We start from the raw sequence: 21205 nt of genomic DNA, 5'->3' as shown, positions 1-21205 counted from the left end.
CTATATACATCTGTTTACGACTGTCAATTTTCAATTCACTTTGTTGTTCGTTGAAGAAGTAGTAATTTGACCCAACAGAATGTTGGTAAGATCCTGTGCCAAAAAAATTCAACGCAATTAAAATCTGAAAAAAAAAAGTTTTATTATCATATCACTGATTTGAGTACAAAAAATGATTTGTTTGCATATAACGGGGATCATTAATCGTTCTTACCTTCGTTTTAACATCTAGAGACTTGATTTTATACGGTTCTTTCATCAAAGGCGACAATAGATCAATTAATTTGAGCACCAATTGTTTAGATAGTCGAAAATTTTTTATGAACAGTTCATTACTCAGACTAAATACATCATTTCTTGAAAAAAAATTTCTTGGTGGCCTTTCAGTTAAATATTCGGCCTGTTCCATGTCTTCGTTCGCTTGTATGTGCGTCAAATTTTCAAAACTCACCATTTTTATAATAATTAACAAAAATACGATACACGCAAACCGTACAAGTAACACTTTTTGACAGTTGAACTACTACTAAAACCAATAGTCCAATTATTATCTACTGCTTTGTAATAGATAATTATCTATTAGAAATTCCAAAATACGCTTTCTATCGAAAATTAGAAGATAATTAATCGATGATAGAAAAACCATAGACAACGTAGATAATTATCGCATGCGAACAGTTGTCTACTGAAATGAAAATTGGGTCCCAGTTTTCAAGTGACACCGTGCTGAGCGCGAGTTTGGTGTGCTTCGCGACCAATCGATCACACTAGTTCCTCGAAGCATTCTTCCATTGAAATACCGATAGATCAAGGTCAACAACAATCCAACCTAACCGTAACCTTGATCTCAAAGGTGATTTTTAAGAAAACCATTACAATTATTCAACAAAATAGTCAAGAAAATCAGAAGGGAGATCAGATATAAATACTATACCGACACCAAATACATACTGAAACCAAAACCAAACAACTGAACAAATTAAAACCATGTTATAAATTTATAATTACTTAACTCGACCGTTTTGCATTTCGTCTACCTGTAAATTTGTTTGTTATTCACCGTTTGAATGATTCAGTAAAGATTCATTTTTCAATGAGAAATGGTGGTGTTTGTTTGTAGATTTCATTTGCATTTTTTCAATATTATGGTAACTAACTGCCAGAAGAATGTTTAAAAAAAGAATTGTCATTGAGATAGTGACGTTTCTGTGAAAAAAAAGTATAATTCCTTATTTGAAATATTTAAAAAAAAACATAAGTACACAAAATTTATGGCTTATAAATAGGTATTATAGGTATTTAACTACCTTCTCACAAAATCTTAGAGGAAATTTTAGTTTTGATTTATTTATAATAATGCAAAATTAGAACGCAACGTTCAATGTTCACAGAACTATTAATTTCTTCAGTCAGGTAACTACTGTGATATTGAAATAAATATAATATTTACTGAATCAATAAGGCTTCGTAGTAAGCGTTAAAAAAGAAGAAAAAGATGGTTTTAAAGGAAGATGATATATACGAATTGTAAAGAGAGCACGCTAATATTTAAAAAAACGATAATAATTAAGAGAAAGTTTTTTAGGTTGAGTATTTAATCGATAGATGGCGCTAGTCATAAAGCTTACTCCAGATTCCGTCAGATGTCGCTAGAGTGTAATAGTTACTTGCGAGATGATATTGTCAGAGAGCAAGCTCCTCGGGAGCCAGAGAATTACCAACCCTCGGGTAATGAACAGTTTAGTTTAATCCAGACCTTTTATTGTAACGTAAATACTTCCTTTTGCTAATTTCAAAGAGTTCCCAACACCGAAGTCTGCATAGTAAAGCAGATATAACAATATGTAATTTTTTTATTTTTTTTTATTTTTTTTTTATTGAATAAATAGTTAATACATAATATCAACAAACAAGTCCTGCTAAGCCGATGGAATTGGCTTGTCAACAGGTGCTTAAAGTTAGTTTCAAATACATTTTTTAAAGTTATAATTTACATCTTATATCTACAGAATTAACAATTTTTTCATACAATTTTTCATACATATTAAAATAAATATTTTTTTTCCGATAGCCAATTTTTCACCATATATTTAACCTTATTCATAGATTTACATTGCTTTATAGTGTCAGGTAATAAATTAAATATCTTCGGTATGTTGTATTCAAACGTTCTCTGTCCGTATTTATTATTAAATTTCGGAACTATTCCCGTCATTTCGCGTGAATCTAGTACTGTATTTATGTTCTAATTTTTCTTTATGCTGCGGGGTAAATATATACTGAATTATGATTTTTTGCCATAGTATAGCCTTAACAGGTAAAATTTTGGCACTCTGAAACAGCAACGGTGTATTATGTCTCTGTTTAAAAATATTAGGGACGACTAGTAATTTTACAATAAAACACGACTTGTTTAAATATAGCAGAAATCTCGCGATAAATGCCTAAGTTGCATTTAAAGATACACTGTGAATTTTTTTCATACCTATAACCAGTTAAATAACAGGCCAAAGTGTGTTTTTAATAATTTTCGAGGAAATTTCATATGATTAACATTTCAGCTGTTTTTTTAGAACTACTCCGAACCGTCTGGAGTCAGTTATGCTATGAAATCCCCAATTGTAGTATGTTGTGAGACTGAAGGTAATGCGGAGATGAAGGAGATGGGAAGAGGAAGGTGGGGAAGTACCTGGTTATTCAGATCTTGTCGCCAAACACGGCTAAAGCATTTTAAAGCAACGCTTCAATTCTGAATGGTCTTACACCAGGGCGATACTGAGAGTATATTCCACTATGGAATGTGCCGCAAATATACTTTATATTAGTTTAAATAAGTGAAATAACACAAATCAGTTAAATTAAATTTACTTGCGCACGCCGGGATTTGAACACGAACCTCCAGCTTTGTATATAAACAACACACATGTACTTATAATCATAATTTTATAACATATATTTTTAAGATATATAAAACTTAAAATGTCAATGACAAAAATGTTATACATAGGTATAAATTCAGATTGCGACCACCATCTTGACACGGAAACGGAACGTACAAATCAATTTACAGATGAACGAAATGAAAAACTATGCTCATTTAAATAACATTTAATTTCATTGAAGGCGACAACCTGATTGGGTAGTCTAGGAATTCATTATTTTGGTTCATGAACACGTGTTCCGATATATTCTGAAAGTACTAACATTCTTATTATAGAACGGATTTTCATAGATCAGCAATACTTGTTTTTTTCCGAGCACACAGAGAAAAATGAGGATTGCTAATTTATTTAGAATCTTTTCAAATTATTAGTAATCCGGTTAAAAACGAGATTGCCGGCCATTTCCTGATAACCTGTTTTCAAATTTCTAACATATCGGAACACATGTTCATGCACCTGCATTTTCTCTGATAATGTATAATGACGAAATGCGAAAATATTAGATTTTTTATGTTAGGTTATATGGTAATATGTTAGGAATTTACTAAAAGTTTATCGGTTAATTGCCTGCAATCCCGTTTTTAATCGAATTACCAATAATTTGAAGATAACTTAATAATTTAGAAATATTCATTTTTCTTCGTGTAGTTTCGTAGAATGGATATATTTTTTAAACACTTTTTGGCTTTAAAAAGCAGTGTAGTCATTCATACTATCGTTCCTTATGTGAATAACAATTATGTATTGTGGATGTCATGCTGTTAACGAGATACTTACATTTGAAGCTAACGATAAACAGTCAATGAAGATATAAAAATACAGCCTTTGGGCCTTTTACGACTTGCGATACGCGAAGCGATTAGGGCGCAAATGAGAACGTTTGCTATTCATGTAACGGGTCAAATGCTTACATTTGAACAGGGTTAAACCAAACACTATAGTCCCATTTAATATTAAGGCGATGCCATACGTAGTAATGCAAAATCACGTTGAAAGTTTTGAAATGTTTCAGATGCTTTAACTAAATACTGCGAGTAGAATACATCTTGGCCTTTAAAATAATCGAGTATTTTTTCAGATAAGTCTATTTATAAGCCCAGAAAAAAATAATGTATAAGGCCTATGAAAACTGTTTTAAAGTTCAAAATCTCCTACTAACGAACCCATTTTCGGTTATGATTTTATTGTATAATGTGGCAAATTAGGTTATTTATAAAATGATCGAAAAAAAATTAAATATTTATGCCTGAACATCCACAAAATAAAATAAAAGGCACTCTTTGGCCATGTTTTTTTCTTGCATAAATCAAAACAGGCGGATGGTGTTAAGCGGGAATTTAAACCTTATCGCCATCTACGTAAGGGCTGTTATTGATAGCGGCTCAATTTAAAATATTACACGACGTAGTGCATCGCCTTAATGTTATTTTACAAATATTTTTTACTTCAGTGGTCGAGGGGTAAGGCTCTCGAAAAGCAAGCTGGATGTCGAGGGTTAAAATTTCGGTGTGCGCAAGTAAATTTAATTTGATTAATTTGTGTTATTTCACAATTTACTCGTTTAAGATAATGAATAGTAATATTTGCAGCACGTTTTAGAGTAGAATATACTCTCAGTGTTGGCTTAGTGTAGGACCACCATTCAGATTTGAAACGATGCCATTTGCCAATGGCTTTAGCCATGTTTGGTGTACCGGTCCGAATAGCTAGGTAATTCAATAAAAAAACAATCACAAGAACAATAACAATCATTATTGATATATTTAGAGATTCCGTAGCAGTGCTCAAACGAAATCTACATAAACACTTTGCTGATATGTATGACTTCTCCACTCCATAGTAAAAAAACCATTTTTTAGCTTCTGTTTTTTTCACTCTTTTCTTTTATGACTTCTTTTATGACTTTTTAACTTTAATATATATGTTTTAACTTTACAAATTAATATTGTAATTTAAATAACAATTCGAATATGATTTTAAGTCCCTATAAATGCTGATTAATTTCAATCCATTTATTTTTCTAAGTAAGTAAAAAAAGAAAAAAAAAACTGTTCTCCATAATGGTATTCTGTATTATTTGTAAAACATTTATGTAATACAGATATAATAACTATTTTATTTATATATGTACGTAAACTTTTCAATGTCACATAGTTAATGTAATAACACTAATAACAATGTATGTAAAAGCCCAATGGGCGTTTAAATAAATAAATAAATTAGTACAATCACAAGAACAATCACAAAACACAAGAACAATTATAATAACAATCGCAAAAACAATAACGAATATTAGAACAATAGCAAGAATAATAATAAGAATAATAACGAGAGCAAGAATAAGAACAATAACGATCACAATCACAATAACAAAGATAAAAACAGGAACAACTACAGTGACAAGAACAATAACAATTACAAGAACAATAACAAGAACAATCACAAGAACAATAACGATAACAAGAACAATAACTATCACAATCACAAGAACAAAGATAAGAACAGGAACAACTACAGTGACAAGAACAATAACAATTACAAGAACAATCATAAGAACAATAACAAGAACAATTACAAGAACAATAACGAGAACAAGAACAATAACTATCACAATCACTAGAACAAAGATAAGAACAGGAACAACTAGAATGACAAGAACAATAACAATTACAAGAACAATCATAAAAACAATCACAAGAATAATCATAAGACCAATTATAAGAACAATCGAAAGAACAAGAACAATCACAATACTAATAACAACAACAATCACAATAACAAGAACAATCACAATACCAATAACAACAACAATCACAAGAACAAGAACAATCACAATACCAAGAACGAAGATTAGAACATGAACAAGCACAATGACAAAAACAAAGACTAGAACAAGTTGAAGAATGAGAAAAAGAACAGGAACTGGAACGAGAGTTTGCACATTATTTTATAATGGACCACCAAAACTAAAAGTCAATATTGCCCTCTGGGTCAGTCCACCTCTGTGTATGAACCAAGCAACCCTTTTTAGCACTGACATAAACCCAAAGACAAGATAAGACCAAAAACTTTAATACTGACAGTTAAATCTTTGAAAATAATTCATTCATATCATTTATAGATAGGTATATTAGCATTGTATTTACATTGTACATTAATTTGTTAATTAATACGTTCCTATATATCTTTTTCTTTCTTCAAAAAAGTGTTTGTAATCTGTAATTCCATGTATCCATGAATAAAATGTTTTCACAGTTTTGCCAATTGAACATTAGATAACGAGAATCTTACCGTTCTTTTGGCATTATTTTGCCAAAGAGATGCGTGCATTTATAATGTTTATAAATGAATGCAATTTCGCCATCGTATTGTAGTTTAGTGCTGTGCTTTGCAAAAGTGAGTCGTCTTTTTAGTTAATACAAAATTTCATCAAGTCACTAATCATTTCTTCTAAAAGGTAAATATAAATATCTACATTCATAGACTTTTTAATGCGAGTACCGCGTAACAGTCCCAACTGCTCTCAACCGACTGGAGACCTTGATACTACGACATCCCCAATTGGGGTATGAAGAGAAGTACCTGGCTATTCAGGTCTGCTCAAAAATTACGGCTTTCAAGCAAGGAACTTGCTACTTATATACTATGTATTATTTTAAATTGATAAAGTGTGAAAATTACACAAATTAATTAAATAAAATTTACTTACGCACGACGAGATTTGAACCCGTGACTTCAGGAATCGTAGCCAAGGATCGTGACCACCCTACCACGAAAGCCGTCCGCTGAATAAGTATTACACATTATAAATCAAACAAAATCTGATGAAGCTTGAGATAGGCGAAAACTGGTTGGCTGTCAGTTATTAATTCAATTAAAATGGTGGTGAATTACAAAGTGCGTTTTTTTCATTCAATAAAGTATGTATCAGTCTCTTTGAACTGAGCTTTATAAAATGTAGAAATTTGTTTCAGAACTCAAAATGGTTGGCCTCGCAATAATAATGCTTCTTGTCGGGATCACCTTTGTTGAAGCTGGTGTCGCTAGGTCCAGTAATGATATTGCCAATTTCAGGGATTTCTTGGAGAAAACTGTCGATGGGACGTATGAAAGTAAGTTTGAAAATACCAATCTATCAGAACGTCGACCAATGTATGTACATAGTCATATCAGCATTTAACTAGGTGACTCTTTAATAATTGTTTTAAGTCATTTAGAGAACAGTCACTTACATCCAAATTCTTTGCTAGTTCGTTCAACAGCACCACTCCCCTGTCATTCAATGCTTTACCAGGACGTCGGTTTTATGTTTTATGTCAGTTATGGTCATTCTGGATTTTGTTTCTGGATTTCGACTTTGTAGAAGTTAACGAAAGGCACGGAACAAGCCACAAAAGTAGCAATTACAAGCATCCATCCAATTCGCTCCTAGCTGTCGGAGATTTAAAGCTACGACATTAAAAATAAAACCATTTATGTTAACCATTAAAGGTTCCAGTAGGAAATCCTGTAATTATTTTCACTATAAAAAAGGTGCACAATCAAACGGGTAATAAATTAACTTTAACAACCATGAAGCACAGGACTGTAAGCACTAAACGCTGCTATTTGAAATTATTGCAAATGATGGTCGGAACTTCAACACTGGACCATGTGGTGGCGAACAGCATGCACCAACGTCCCAACGTTAAAACAAACAGAGGAAACATAGAACATCGCGTTATACAAACAAGTTGCTCTTTATACCTAGTGTCAGTTTTGGTAGATAAACGAGTACTACATGTGACAAACTTACAGATATGTTACAGTTAGGAAAACAGTCGAAAACAAATCATACCACATTGCCTTTTGGTACTCTGAATAAGTCATGGTATCGACTTCGGCTGTAGTGGTCTGGTACATATAAATCATAGCATCCCAAGAGGAATGGGCTATCGATAAAATTTTTAAAGACATAATAGCTAGACTTGCTTTCCGCCTAGTTTCCAGACTCACAGAATTAGTTTCCTCAAGTAAGTCGATATGGTGCATGAACCTAGGATAGGTTCCATGCGTCCGCATATAGACATACCTGAGGAATTTCTTCTGGATTTGCTCTGTAATATCAATGTACTTCTGGTGCTACGGTGCCCAAACATCGCTCGCATACTCCAGCTTGCTTCTCAGTATGCCATCGAACAACGCTAACATAGCATCTTGGTAATTGAACTGCTTGCATGTCCTAATGACGAACCCAAGAAGTTTGTAGCAAAACTGAGTGAGCTGCGATATATGGTCAGAGAATTTCAGTTCGGGATCAAAGACGACACCGAGATCCTTTACGGAATTTACAACGATGTGATATCAGTATCCCTATTAAAGTTGTGCTGTTAATAGCCAAACCGATATTGACATGAAATAAATAAGAAAACGTTGTTCGACGGCAACAATGGCGGGTCTGTCCATTTCTAAAGGTCAAACGGTAACGTACAAAATAAAAATGCTAATAAATTGAATGATGTTGTTTTGTAATACTAACTTTAATATACATTGGCGTCCGCATGTACTTTTTGACACTAAAAGAGTTAGTTAGTTAGTTAATGAAATCAATTTATCGCGTGTAAGGTTTATTTCAATTCTAAGAGCTTCGTTTGTTCACTTTCGTTCATTAATAATCCAGTTATTTTGTTTAACGAACGCGTTATTAAAAAAAGGTGTATATTGGCAGTTAACCGAAGTTTATCTGACGCCTTGGGTGCCGCGCTAAAAGCAAACAGTTTTTGTCTACCGACTGTCGGAATCATTTTCTGACCGTGTTCGCAATTATTGCTAACTGACCATAGATGATGGTTTTAGGCAATATTGTAATAATATTTATATCAATTCCATATTAGGGTTTTATCGATCAACCGTGCAAGATACCCTGAGGGTGTAGCAGGACAATATCGACAAGGAAGCAATATCGGTAAAATAAACTCCATAAATAGGGGACTGAACAAAAATGTCTAAAAAAGCGAAAGCTAGCAGTGTACAATGGAGTACTGATATCTACCCTATGTAATATGTATGGCAGGGAGCCATGCAACTGGCAGAGGAAGGATGAAAGTAGACTGAATGTTGTAGATGCTATATCCCTGAGGCGTATGTGTTGTAAAATCATAACGTATGATCGTGTAAGAAATGTGGAGATTCGCAGAATGCATGGCTGACGTAAGCGTAATGATTAAAATTAAGAAAAGGACGCTTCGGGTATGCCGAGCCAATGAACGAAGAAAGAAGTGTAAGAAGAATGTATGACGTGAATGAGAATGGTATAAGAAAACGTGGATGACCGAGGAAGACATGGCCATACATCAGGGTTGTATCAGCACTCTAGTGTGGACTGCAAGCTTCGCTTCTTTAAACAGTTGTAAAAATTCAATGCAACACCACATAAATCCCGTCGTTCTGTAACTTCTAGAACCATTAAGTCCAGAGCTGGCAGACCTCCAGAACGACTGGGAGAATAGCGGCAAGTTTGAGGGAGATATCGTACTGACTTCAGAACAAGTGGATTCGTTTGTAGAGGACTATGCTGGAACAAGGAACGCCATACTGAACCCTAAAAAGCTATGGACCAACAATACATTGTACTATAATCTCAGTGCATTATTGCGTAAGTTTTCTTGACTTTAATTTAAATTTATTGAACCCTTCCGTGCTTAGTAAATCAATCATCAAACATATTATTGGTTTTGGAAAACATAAATCAATAATAAAGTGTACTATCTCGCAGTCGAAAGATCGGAAGAAGCATTGCTTTTTACCTTTTGTTGGTCTGCACGAAGCAAATTTGTCTTCCAGCAAGTTAGACTATCTCTGAAGATCATTTTTCAAACACGAATTTTAGGCAGTAAAAAATATTTTAGGTGGAGACTGTTGCAGACTTGATCATTAATAATTTAATCAGCTATATTAATATTAAAAAATATATAGCTTCTAGGCGGCGTGTCGCTTAAAGCAACAATAGTTCAAAATCTTACACTACTTTCTAGCGAAACGACACGCAACAAAATACGACAACACTTTTGCCACAAAATGAACGAACTTCGCTGGTATAGATCAAGATGGGGAGTTGTATTTTAAAATCACGTGCACAATTTTCAATAACCATGTTCATATTACATTACAGATATCATCTAATTCGTTGGATAAGTACTGCTCTCAACAATAATCAGCTTAACCCTTTCACACCCGCATTATTTTTTTCACAATTATCAAATATGTAATGCTTGATTAGAAAATTATTTGAAAATTTTTGGTATTTAATTTTGTATTTTTTTTTAGAAAATTTTATATGCGTCAGAGGGTATTTTTTAAATAGAAAGGTAAAATAAAAATTTATTATTTATTTATTTATTATTTATTTATTTATTATTTATTTATTTATTATTTATTTATTTATTATTTGTTTATTTATCTAACGCCCAGAGGGCTTTTACATGGTTGGTAGTATAATTTTAATTTGACAAATACTTTGAAACATAGAAAATAAGAATAAAATTACATTTGATAAAAGCTATGCAACAAGTCATACAAACACAAGAAACAAAAACAGAAAATTACAGCTATTTGTTGGTTTACATGGTGTGTTTAGGAGTATTGTTGAAATAAATGTTATAAATGATCCACAAAACTTGCCAAGTTGGTATTGAATATGTCAACATAACATAACACAAAAGTAATACAAATAACTGTTTCATGTCAAAAATGCACATTTACAATGAAGTGTTTATCTCTAAGGTACAAACAAATAACATTTTAACTAAAATTTATCCAGAAATAAAGAAATAATCAAGGAAATAATCATCTTTAAAAATTCGCCATACTAGTCGAAAACATGTCCGTCACTACCAGTGTTAATTTGAATGAATATTGAAATTCATTTACAATATTCTGGGAAAAAGACTGTGATCAGTGAATTGAACTGATGTTATTATTATAGAACACATCTTAATGCGTTAAAATATTTGTAATTCGAGTATAAAATATTGATATCTCACCTTAAATTAAGTAATCAATGACGGCAGAAATTCGATGAAACTCACAATCAGCAGATGTCAAAATATTTATCGTTGTTGTGGCGGGAATAAGGATTTCAACCGAGCGGAAAAAATAGACACCACAGAAAAGACTACAAGCTATAAGAAAACGAAAACATGGTTTTTCTAAATTGCTACCGTTACGGTAAAAAAAATCACAAAGTTCATGTTAATTTGAATTAACACTGGGACTGAAAGGGTTAAGCAGCTAGGAAAGGACATCGTTGTAGGAAGTGAATTCTAATACTTTCGATATGACAAGCATAAATATTGTTTAATAATTTACAATTTGAATATTTTTATTAATTATTTTTGCAGTTGACTCCCATGCAGAGGCAATCGCGGAGGCGATGGAGGAAATTTCAAAATCATCCTGCGTGAAATTTAAGAAGTCGAAGATGTCCACTCCAAATTATGTTAATGTTGTGGTGAGATTTACTTGTAGTTAAATTATAATTCAGTAACTTGAACTGGTCTGTTGATTTCAAACTGTTCTGTCCTGAAACTACACAACATTCGTGCAACATGTATCAACCTGTCTGTTCAACGCATTTATAATAAGACATTATATTTATCATTGGAAATGTTTTAAAAATATGTCTTCCTTGGAAGAATAAGTGCATTCACAAATTTCAATTTGAATGGTGCTTATGGGTACCGTGCGCCCCAGAAACCATTAATTAGATAGACAATACGGCCGCCATAGGTCACCTCTAGGTGTTTGCAACATTGGTAACTTATGGGGTAAGGTTAGTCCAGTTGGCAGTGGATGCATCTGGCCACCAACTGCGTGGTGGCCGGATCAAGAAAAGACGGTTGAGGGAGATCCTTTGACCTCTCAAGCCGGAATCTCTCGAACTATCACCATGCTCCATAGTGAGAAGTATGCTGTCAAATGTTCGTCATTCCTGGATACACTGACACCCTCAATTCTACACACACCTCATCCCCTTTTCCTCCTCAGAATTTCCTTAAAAAATACCCTTAACCTGAGGCAATTATGTTTCTCATCCACTTCCGTGAGGAGTTAATGGAAAAAAATGTGTTCTAGGGCTACAATTCCGGCTGTTATTCCAGCGTCGGTATGGTCGGAGGGGTTCAGACTCTCAACCTGGCCTTAAACAACCCGGGATCGGGGTGCTGGCGGCACGGTACTATCGTTCACGAGTTCTTACACGCGCTGGGCTTCTATCATATGCAAAGTACGCACGACAGAGATGACTTTGTCAGAATTGTGTGGGACAAAATCCGACCAGGTAAATTGTTTATTATAATATTCTTTGATGAAACTATAAAAGAGGACACGTTCTCGTGAGGTAAATATCAACGGTGCAAACAGGGATCCGCATAATGACTGCGATAGTTTGAGCTCTTAGCCATATATAACTGTAGTGTAGATAGATCATAGAAGTTATAGAGTAGCTGACAGATATCGGTGGTTATATATGGTCGCCTCTCCACTTCGTTGTGTATAGACTAAAAGCACGTATAATCGGGAACGAGTGTGTAGGATGGCCTGGAGGCCAACGTCTTCTGTATTGTACTCTCATAAAATAATATCTCTGCTTCTCGAAATCTGGTCACCCCGTACCTTGGTACCTACCGTGGTGATCCTATACACTACCGACATCTGTCCGGTAACTCTATACCATCTACACTAGAGACTAGAACTATCACAATGTTGTAGGAAGGATGAAACACACAAGTTGGGAAGTTGTAGGCACAGCAAAATGAAAATTATCAATAACGTCAGTTTCTTAGAGCAGTACAACAAACCAAGTATTCAAGATTAAGCAAATCAGAAGTCGAAACCAAACTCAACAGTAGATTGCACTTCATATTATATTTAAAAGGTCAAACATTACGTGCTTCTCATATTGATAGCATCATATTGAAGCTGTAAACTTAACGTCTAGTTTATGAGATGCTCACTCAGTCCAGTTTCATTTAAGACCATTTGATCTGGTCAACTGTGAAGTTATTCGTGTGCCTTATCAACATCTTCTTCAAGAATCATTGCTGAGGATTGTGGTCCCACACCAATTTCTGCGGTGAACACTCCTCCACTTTTAACGGTCCTGCGTGAAGATCTTTGAACTACGTATAAACTTTCCGAGAGCCTGTGATATTTGAACACTACAAGGCGGTTATCACAAATATGAAATTATTGATGTAAAATAAATTCAGCTTCTTTTTAAAGTAACTAATAATGTTTTGCATTTTTTCCAGGTACTGAGCACAACTTCAACAAATACACTTCAAGCGTGGTAACCAACCACGGAGTGGAATACGACTACGAAAGTGTCCTTCACTATTCTGAGTATGGATTTAGCACAGATGGAAATAGGACTATTGTTCCGATAAAGGTAACTAGTCCTTTTATATCTTATTATAACAGTACCATTAAAATTTGAGAAAAATAACAAACAAACCACAAACCAAACTAACCAAACAAACCTACACATGGGATGGACCGCCTAAGGTCTCAGTTTTGAGACACACTCCTTGCTGCATTCACGTATCTTTTTGCCTGATATAATGACTCATAAATTGGTTAATTCTTGGTTAATTCACTTGATCATGTCATGATATCCTCGGGCATCCCTGGTGTCCCCGTATTCTGCTCATACTCCTTTCTTTGTCAATCTGCTCTTCGTGTTTAAACCATCTAAGCGTAGCTGTCTGATTAATTTAGTTCGCATGAGCCTTGTATTCTTTCTAGATCTCCACATTACGTAGATGAATTCATGGTTTTACATACCTCTGGGAAGTCATTTATACCTCAGTCATCCTACATTAATTCTTCATCAGCCAGTTCCAAGCCTCACTGCCTTTCATCAGTACTGATTTCAGCATTCCATAGTAGACTGATTGTCTCGTTTCTTTGGCCAACTTTTTTATAAGTTCATACTGTATTCAGTCCTCCATTAACAGAGTTTTCTGCACTAACCCTTCTTCCAATATCCCTATCAATCTTTCCATCTCTCGTGAAAATACTCTCTGAACTCACAAGCATCCACTTATTTCAAGTACCTATTCATCGTTCACAACTATAGTTACCTTCTTTTAACGTATTTTTCAGCTTGTCCATCGCTCGTGATCAATTGTGTTGTTATTTATTAATTTTCAATGTTCAACATTTTCAAAAATTTATTTGTTCCAGGAAACATCAGCCAAAATCGGTCAACGCATGGGAATGAGCGACGGAGATATTATGAAGCTGAATAGACAGTATAAGTGTCCGGGATATTGACTAATTACCAGAATTAAGGCCTTCTCAAATTGTCACAATAAAACACATTTACTAATTTCTGACGTCGAAAAAAACACATATAACTTTTATAGAAGTTCCATACAAAAATTCTAAAAATTACTAAAAATCTGTGCAGTAAGGTCGAACTTGGTCGAAGAGTGGCAACGTCGCTCGTATATAGGCGGTATATCAGTTGCTCTTGATGCTAGCTAAGTATGTGAATCCTCGCTCAAATTTAAGCTAATTCTAGCGCTTAATCATTACTAGGCTTGGAACTTTTTCCTTTTTAAACGCTGTGGATGGCGCTAGTACAGGGTTTTCCAATAAAAGGGTGTTATTTTGATATTCAATCGTAAAAGATCAATGGTTTCGTTGCTTGTGTGGCACGTAGCGCCGTCTTGTTGAAAATAAACGTTGTCCAGATCAATACCATCCAGTTCCGGCCATATAAAATCATTAATCATATCGATAGCGCAATTCATTCACCGTAACTGTCGCTCCAGCCTCATTTTCGAAAAATTAAGGTCCAATGACTCCGCCGGACCATAAGCCGCACCAAACAGTCACACGTTGAGGATAGAGAGGCTTTTCAACAATAACTCTTGGGTTTTCCGAGCCCCAGATGCGACAATTTTGCTTGTTGACGAAGCCACCGAGGTGGAAATGGGCCTCATCACTCAAGATGATTTGATTTGATTCACTCAAGTGAATTTTAATAACTTCAATGCGTTGGTGAAGCGTGTATCGTTCCATTTTTATTAATGGCGTAGTTTCTACTTGTCAAATGTCAAAAAATGACAGTTTCAAAAGTAACATCTACCGAAATAGCGGGCTATTCAAAATAACACCTCTTATTGGAAAACCCTATAGCAACTAAGTAGTAAGTGTCTGATATTATATTATATATATTAAATTTGATATTTACGTAAATAATTGCATACTTTCGTCTCGCCGAATTTTACGTAAAATTCCAACTTTTTTCAGTGTGGACTTAATAAAAATTTTTATATTAAATTAAAATGCAAGATAAAAGGCAAGAATTAATAAAATTGATTTGTAAAATACAAGTAAATATTCTGTAAAGGATGGGGTTTTTAGTAAAACAGAAATGAAGAGTTACGCATTTCAGATTTATATTTTCTTGTCAGTTTTAGAAGTCTAGCCTTCTCCATCGTATGCCCATGACAAAAGCCCGTGAAAGTGCAGGATCGGAAGATGCATTTCGATTACTCATCGTCCAAGGATGTAGACTCCAGTTTTATAAAATTAATCATGACGAGATCGTGCGGATCCGTCGTTCACCAGCTGTAATGTATGCCAATGTGGTGTAGTGGCTGGAGTATTATTGTAGCGGATGAAGGTTAATAATAACACAATAATGATACGTGATCTTGTACTGATATTTATTGGGGAGCTACTATTAAAAAAAAAACAATCCTAGTATGCATCGCCTTTTATACCATCTCGCAAGCATGCCATCTCGCTTGCACTTACACACATTCATACAAACACCACACCAGCCAAAAGGATGCCCACTGCTCCTGGCGTTATGCTACCTGAATACTATTTCGTTTCTGATTCAATCGTAAGAGTGCAAACCCAAAAATGCAGGGTTAATCCAATCTAACGAATTCATAACGGTTAATTCGTAAATACTGGAGGTACCACACACCGAAACCATAGATATAAAAATAAGTAGAAACATAGACATATGAATATTAGTAGACCTGCCCTAAGTGATTAAAAGCGTATTATCCCCACTCCCCATACCGGTTCCATTGGAGCCGGCTGTGCTCGCGCATGGCCTCAAGTGAAATTTGAAAACGTGACGTCATCATTCTTGTGCGAACTATGGTCGAGGCATCATCGGTTCATTTTACGAAATAACACGGCAAAATGTTGACTTGTACTATGAAAACTTGTAAAAATAGATGTGAAAAAGAGAATAAACCCAATTGTCGTATTACATTCCATATATAAGCATTATTTTAAGCATATTCAGTATTCACATCGTATAATATGAATCAGTTGTTACTATCACATCGAGAAACGTCTGGACGCGAAACACAAAGCTGGTTGGTTGCTGGGAAGTAAATTATGAACATTTATAAAAGTGTCTTAACTAAATACTTAAACGAAATATTCAACTCTGTAAATGGAACCGAATTTTTTTGCCGAATTTGGACTTCGCAAATTTGTTCATAACGTGGCGAGTAATTTGCGCTCCCATGTAAAAATGTCTATTCATTCAAAAGCAGATTTTACTTTTAAGAAGTAAATGGTGATATTATAATGCGAGATGCCTATTTACTGTCAGATTGATTTATTGACGAATCACAGTCAGCTTCACTCCCTTCGTTCTTCAACAGTTGATTTTACCCCTCGCCATTATCTTCTCGTCTATTAATTCCTATGTCTGTGAGTAGAAAGATCCACACACATTGTTACTAATCCTTTATGTAAAGAGATCGAACGAATCGATGATTTATTTATTTTTTATTTGCGTTATAAACAGTCTTTATACATCCATATTTTACGGTTTTAGGAATTGTTTATATGATTGACCAATAAAATAAAGAGATAAAAAAATTATACCAAATAAAAAAAAAACATAATGAGTTCTGATAAAGCCAAAATACTACTAATTAACAAATAAGTATTTTTTTATTTAAATATTTTCTAGTTTGATATTTAAACATGGAGTGGGTATCAATAATGACAATGAGAGAAAGTGATTTTTTTTTTTTTTTTTTTTCGTATCTATAGAATGATTTATTTGATTCCTAAGTTATATATAAGTACATTTTTGTTTATTTGTTACAATATATGATCAAATATTTAAAGACTCCTCTTCCATAGAAGCATTAGCTTGTGGCTGGAAGAGGAGTGTACATTGTTTTGTTATCCAATTAAAAGTGATGTTATTCAATTGTGTTGTTATTCTGCTATCCAAACTTATTTTTTCAATTCATTCTGAAAGCAGAACAGGAAAAAATAATTAAAAATTACATATATCAATAATATAATAAGTTCTTTGACATATTTGATCGAATGTTATGAATTTAATGAGGTTCGTGTTAAACAAATCAATGTCTGAGCATAATCTATTAAACGTGCAACAGCTTCTTAAACTCGTAAATACATTTTCGAGATAATAAGTATTGCCCTTAATTAGGAATATAACTTATCTTAACTTAACTTAACTTAGGAATGTAAAATGTGTCCGGAGATCGGTTTTTTTTTTTTTTATAGTGAATAACCTCACAAGAGTCCCAACTGCTCCCGTCTGGAGCCAGTGAGACTATGGCATCCCCAATTGGGGGATGTTGTGAGGCTGAAGGTAAGTGGGGAAGGGAAAGAGGAAGGTGGGGAAGTACCTGGCTATTCAGATCTAGTCACTAAACACGGCTAAAGCCATTTGGAGCAACGTTTCAATTCTGAATGGTGGTCTTACACCAGGGCGATACTGGTAGTATCTTCCACTCTGGAATGTGCCGCAAATATACTATATATTATTTTAATTAATTAATTGTGAAATAACACAAATTAATCAAATAAAATTTATTTGCGCACGCCGGGTTCGAACCCGCGACCTTCGGAATGGCAGTCCAATGCGTTACCACTGGACTATGCCTATAATATGGGTTAACTCTTGACTGACATCTGATTAATATTTTGTAATATGACGCTCCCTGCGATATTCTCCACTTCTGCCATCGGTTCTAAGGCGAGCTGCTTTTCTTGAAGTCCTTCGTTTCTTTGCGCAGGGATACGCACACAGAGAGATGGATGATGAGAGATGTTGTCATTAAAAACACTTGTGTTTTAATAAATTGATTTATTGCGTTCTAATTCAGATGAATTGCAACGATTTGAGTTATTAGCTCAGAGGTATCGAAAGAAAGTGAATTTTCTAAAAGGTTAGGATACAATAATATGACAATGATTTGCATAATTACTTTAATGTAAAGGATTCTACACATCGAGATTAGAAAAAATGAAGTTAATTTTGAGATGATAAATAAGAAAACATTAAATGAAATATTATATCAGACAACTCAACATTATCTTATGAAGCACTACTAGATCTCTAATATCTCTGCATTGATTAGTCCTTAGACACATTAAGCAGCTGCCACACGCAAAGCTCACATCAAAAGTTAATGTACAGCGCATCATCTTTTCTACCGACACACGACGCTATCAAATATTTCTTCCTATGGTAGGAGAGGGGGTCAGTTGAATTCGAGAGCGGCCGAGGAACATAATTTCATCTGTCAAAGTGACAACTTTACTTACTGACAGCTTGAGCACGTTTTCGAAATGGATGATACTTGTCGCCTATTGCTGGATCTGTTGGACAGCTCATCCTCAGATGATGATGCCGCCAACTATATAATTATAAATGCTATTTATAAACTTTTTAGATTTTAAACAATCTGCGCGTAAATAGCGCATTTTCACATAACCTGACATAACCTCTCCGTCGAATCAGGAAATTCGCAGTTCGCACGCCGATCGACGAAAGCGACATATAATAAATTATTGTAAAATAAGCTCACGTCGATTTCCAAAAATGTCGAAGGCAAAGGCGGCAAGGACCAACACCAGGGCAGGGAACGAGAAGAGAGCACGAGAGCTGACGAGAGCAAACCAGATTACCCAGGAAAACAATCAACAAACGAAAAACTAGAAGCTTCTCTATGTAGGTATCAGGCCGTCCAACTTTATCAAAAAACCGAATGATATTACCATATAAACAAACTGAGTTAAAAATATGATTAATTTTGAAAGGGCGAAAATTTGTTTACTTCAAATTCAAATATTGATTATATTTATATTTTAAATATATGTTAAGTATGTTTGCCAAATAAAGTTTTTTTTTTATGATTCTAAATTTACTAGCACACATGACGATATGAGCTAACATAATAAATAAGAAATGCATTATTAGGCTGCTTATGTCATGGCTGTCAAAGGGAACACGGAACTTAGTTGGTAGCTCCGTAATTAAAATGACCCCCTCTCCTTTTTACGGCGGAGAGGGGGACGCATAACTTTTCAAATATCGCGTCGGGAGCGGTTACGTAAAATAAATTCGGTTAGCTAAGTTCAGAACCACACTTATAGCGCGTTATCTTTTTACGTGTGTCGGGTCTGTATGGGATTGTATGGCGAGCGCTATTGTGCTTTATATTATCTGTTGATGTGAGCTTTGCGTGTGGCAGCAGCTTTACGCTATATATATAGCGTAATCTTCCTCAGGAGAGGGGGTTTGATCAATTGAGGGACTGTCGCGGAATATCATTTCTTTATATGCGATCTGTCACTTTGACAGATGACAGCCGCGTATTTACGGCGCTCTGAACTTTTTTCTGACCCTTTCTCCTGCCGTAGGTATTAGAGGGGGTCGAATAATTTTCAAATATAGCCTGGCTAGCAGATCAGAGCGCATATCCTCGCCATGCTCACACTTATAACACATCATATTTTTAGGTGTAAGAGGTCTGTGTGGGACTGTATAGCCATCAATATGGAGTTATATAAAACGCTTTGAACTTATACCACAATCTGTCACCCCCTTTAAGAGTTTTGGAGATATAATTATCATCAGTTCGAACGCGATAAGAAACATGTTAATTTCTTATATCAAAATGATCTGTTGTCTATGATTATCTTGTCTATGGTTTTAAAAGTTATTCAAATAAAAGTTCCAGTTCGTTCTGTCTCCTCAAAACTCGTGTTTAATTTACAGGTTATGGGCCCAGCGTCTTTCGTTTTAAAAGTAAAAGTTACAGTTGTTTTTTTCTCAATAACGTGTTGAAACAAAGTTAGGGAAGTGTTATTCAGTGAATGCAATAATAGTTTGCAAGAACGGCGTCGAACTATCTAGTAAATGTTCCAAATCTTAAAGGCCGGGAGAACTACAACGAATGGACCTTTGCCGCGGAGAATTTTCTAATTCTGGAGGATTTGCAGCATAGCATCAATCCAGTTACCGGGAAGATATTAGAAGCCGCAGATGATGCAAAAACAAAAGCCAAACTAATTATGACTATAGACAGTGCGTTGTATGTACATATAAAAGACGTGAAAACTACGTTGGAACTATGGAACAAGTTGAAGTCATTATTTGATGATTCTGGATATACAAGAAGAATAGCTCTGTTACGTAATTTGATCTCTATTCGCTTGGAAAACTGTGATTCAATGCAATCATATGTAACGCAAATGGTCGAAACAGGTCAGAAATTGAGTAGGACAGGATTTGGCATCAGTGATGAGTGGGTCGGTTGTTTATTGTTGGCTGGGTTATCAGAAAAATTTATGCCAATGATAATGGCAATCGAGCATTCAGGAATCAAAATTACAACGGACGCCATTAGAACGAAACTCATCGACATGGAAACGGAAGTGACAGACCGTCACAATTACAGTGAAGCTAGCAGTGCATTCGTAAGCGGTTCGCAGAAGTACCAATATAAGAAAAATAAACCCGCTCACAAAAGTCAAACTAATCAACATGTCAATGTAAATGTCAAAAGTCATGTGAAATGTTACCGGTGTAAACAACCAGGACATTATAAAAATCAATGTCCGAGTAATGAAAACACGAATGCGAAAGTTTTTCAACGTCAACAAACTAATGCATTCAGTGCGGTGTTTTTAAGTGGACAATTTAACAAAAATGATTGGTATGTTGACTCAGGTGCAAGCATGCACCTGACAACAAGTAAAGAATGGATTCAGAATGTTGCGGATCACAAAATAGATGAAAAAATTGTTATTGCCAATAATGAAAAACTGAAAGTGTCGTGTTCAGGTGATGTAATTATTGTAACAAAAAACCACAAAAGTGAATTTGAAGTTCTTGTCAAGAATGTACTTTGTGTTCCAGGATTGACAACTAACCTATTGTCGGTGAGCCAGTTAATTAAAAAGGGCAATAA

General features: G+C 34.6%; 1 protein-coding gene across 1 annotated transcript; it reads left to right on the top strand.

The window, feature by feature from the left end:
• Window positions 1-6945: 6945 nt before the first annotated feature.
• LOC149414966 (zinc metalloproteinase nas-4-like) lies at window positions 6946-14255 on the top strand. Its single transcript, XM_089642952.1, has 6 exons — window positions 6946-7054; window positions 9382-9576; window positions 11321-11430; window positions 12054-12258; window positions 13232-13368; window positions 14166-14255. The coding sequence occupies exons 1-6, from the start codon at window positions 6946-6948 to the stop codon at window positions 14253-14255; spliced, it is 846 nt and encodes a 281-aa protein (XP_089499078.1).
• Window positions 14256-21205: the final 6950 nt, after the last annotated feature.

The sequence above is a fragment of the Hesperophylax consimilis genome, chromosome 19, assembly GCF_061612785.1.
Source record: "Hesperophylax consimilis isolate HC1 chromosome 19, BYU_Hcon_1.0, whole genome shotgun sequence".
NCBI classification, from domain to species: Eukaryota; Metazoa; Arthropoda; class Insecta; order Trichoptera; family Limnephilidae; genus Hesperophylax; species Hesperophylax consimilis.
Note: the sequence above shows the minus strand (reverse complement) of the source record. Positions and strands in the feature narration are given on the sequence as shown.

Bases quoted from the DNA above. Each gene is read 5' to 3' on its own strand.
- LOC149414966 (XM_089642952.1), top strand. From the start codon at position 6,946: ATGCTTCTTGTCGGGATCACCTTTGTTGAAGCTGGTGTCGCTAGGTCC. The intron at 11,431-12,053 runs GTGAGATTTACT...AATGTGTTCTAG, and splicing joins CAAATTATGTTAATGTTGTG to GGCTACAATTCCGGCTGTTA. The intron at 13,369-14,165 runs GTAACTAGTCCT...TATTTGTTCCAG, and splicing joins GGACTATTGTTCCGATAAAG to GAAACATCAGCCAAAATCGG.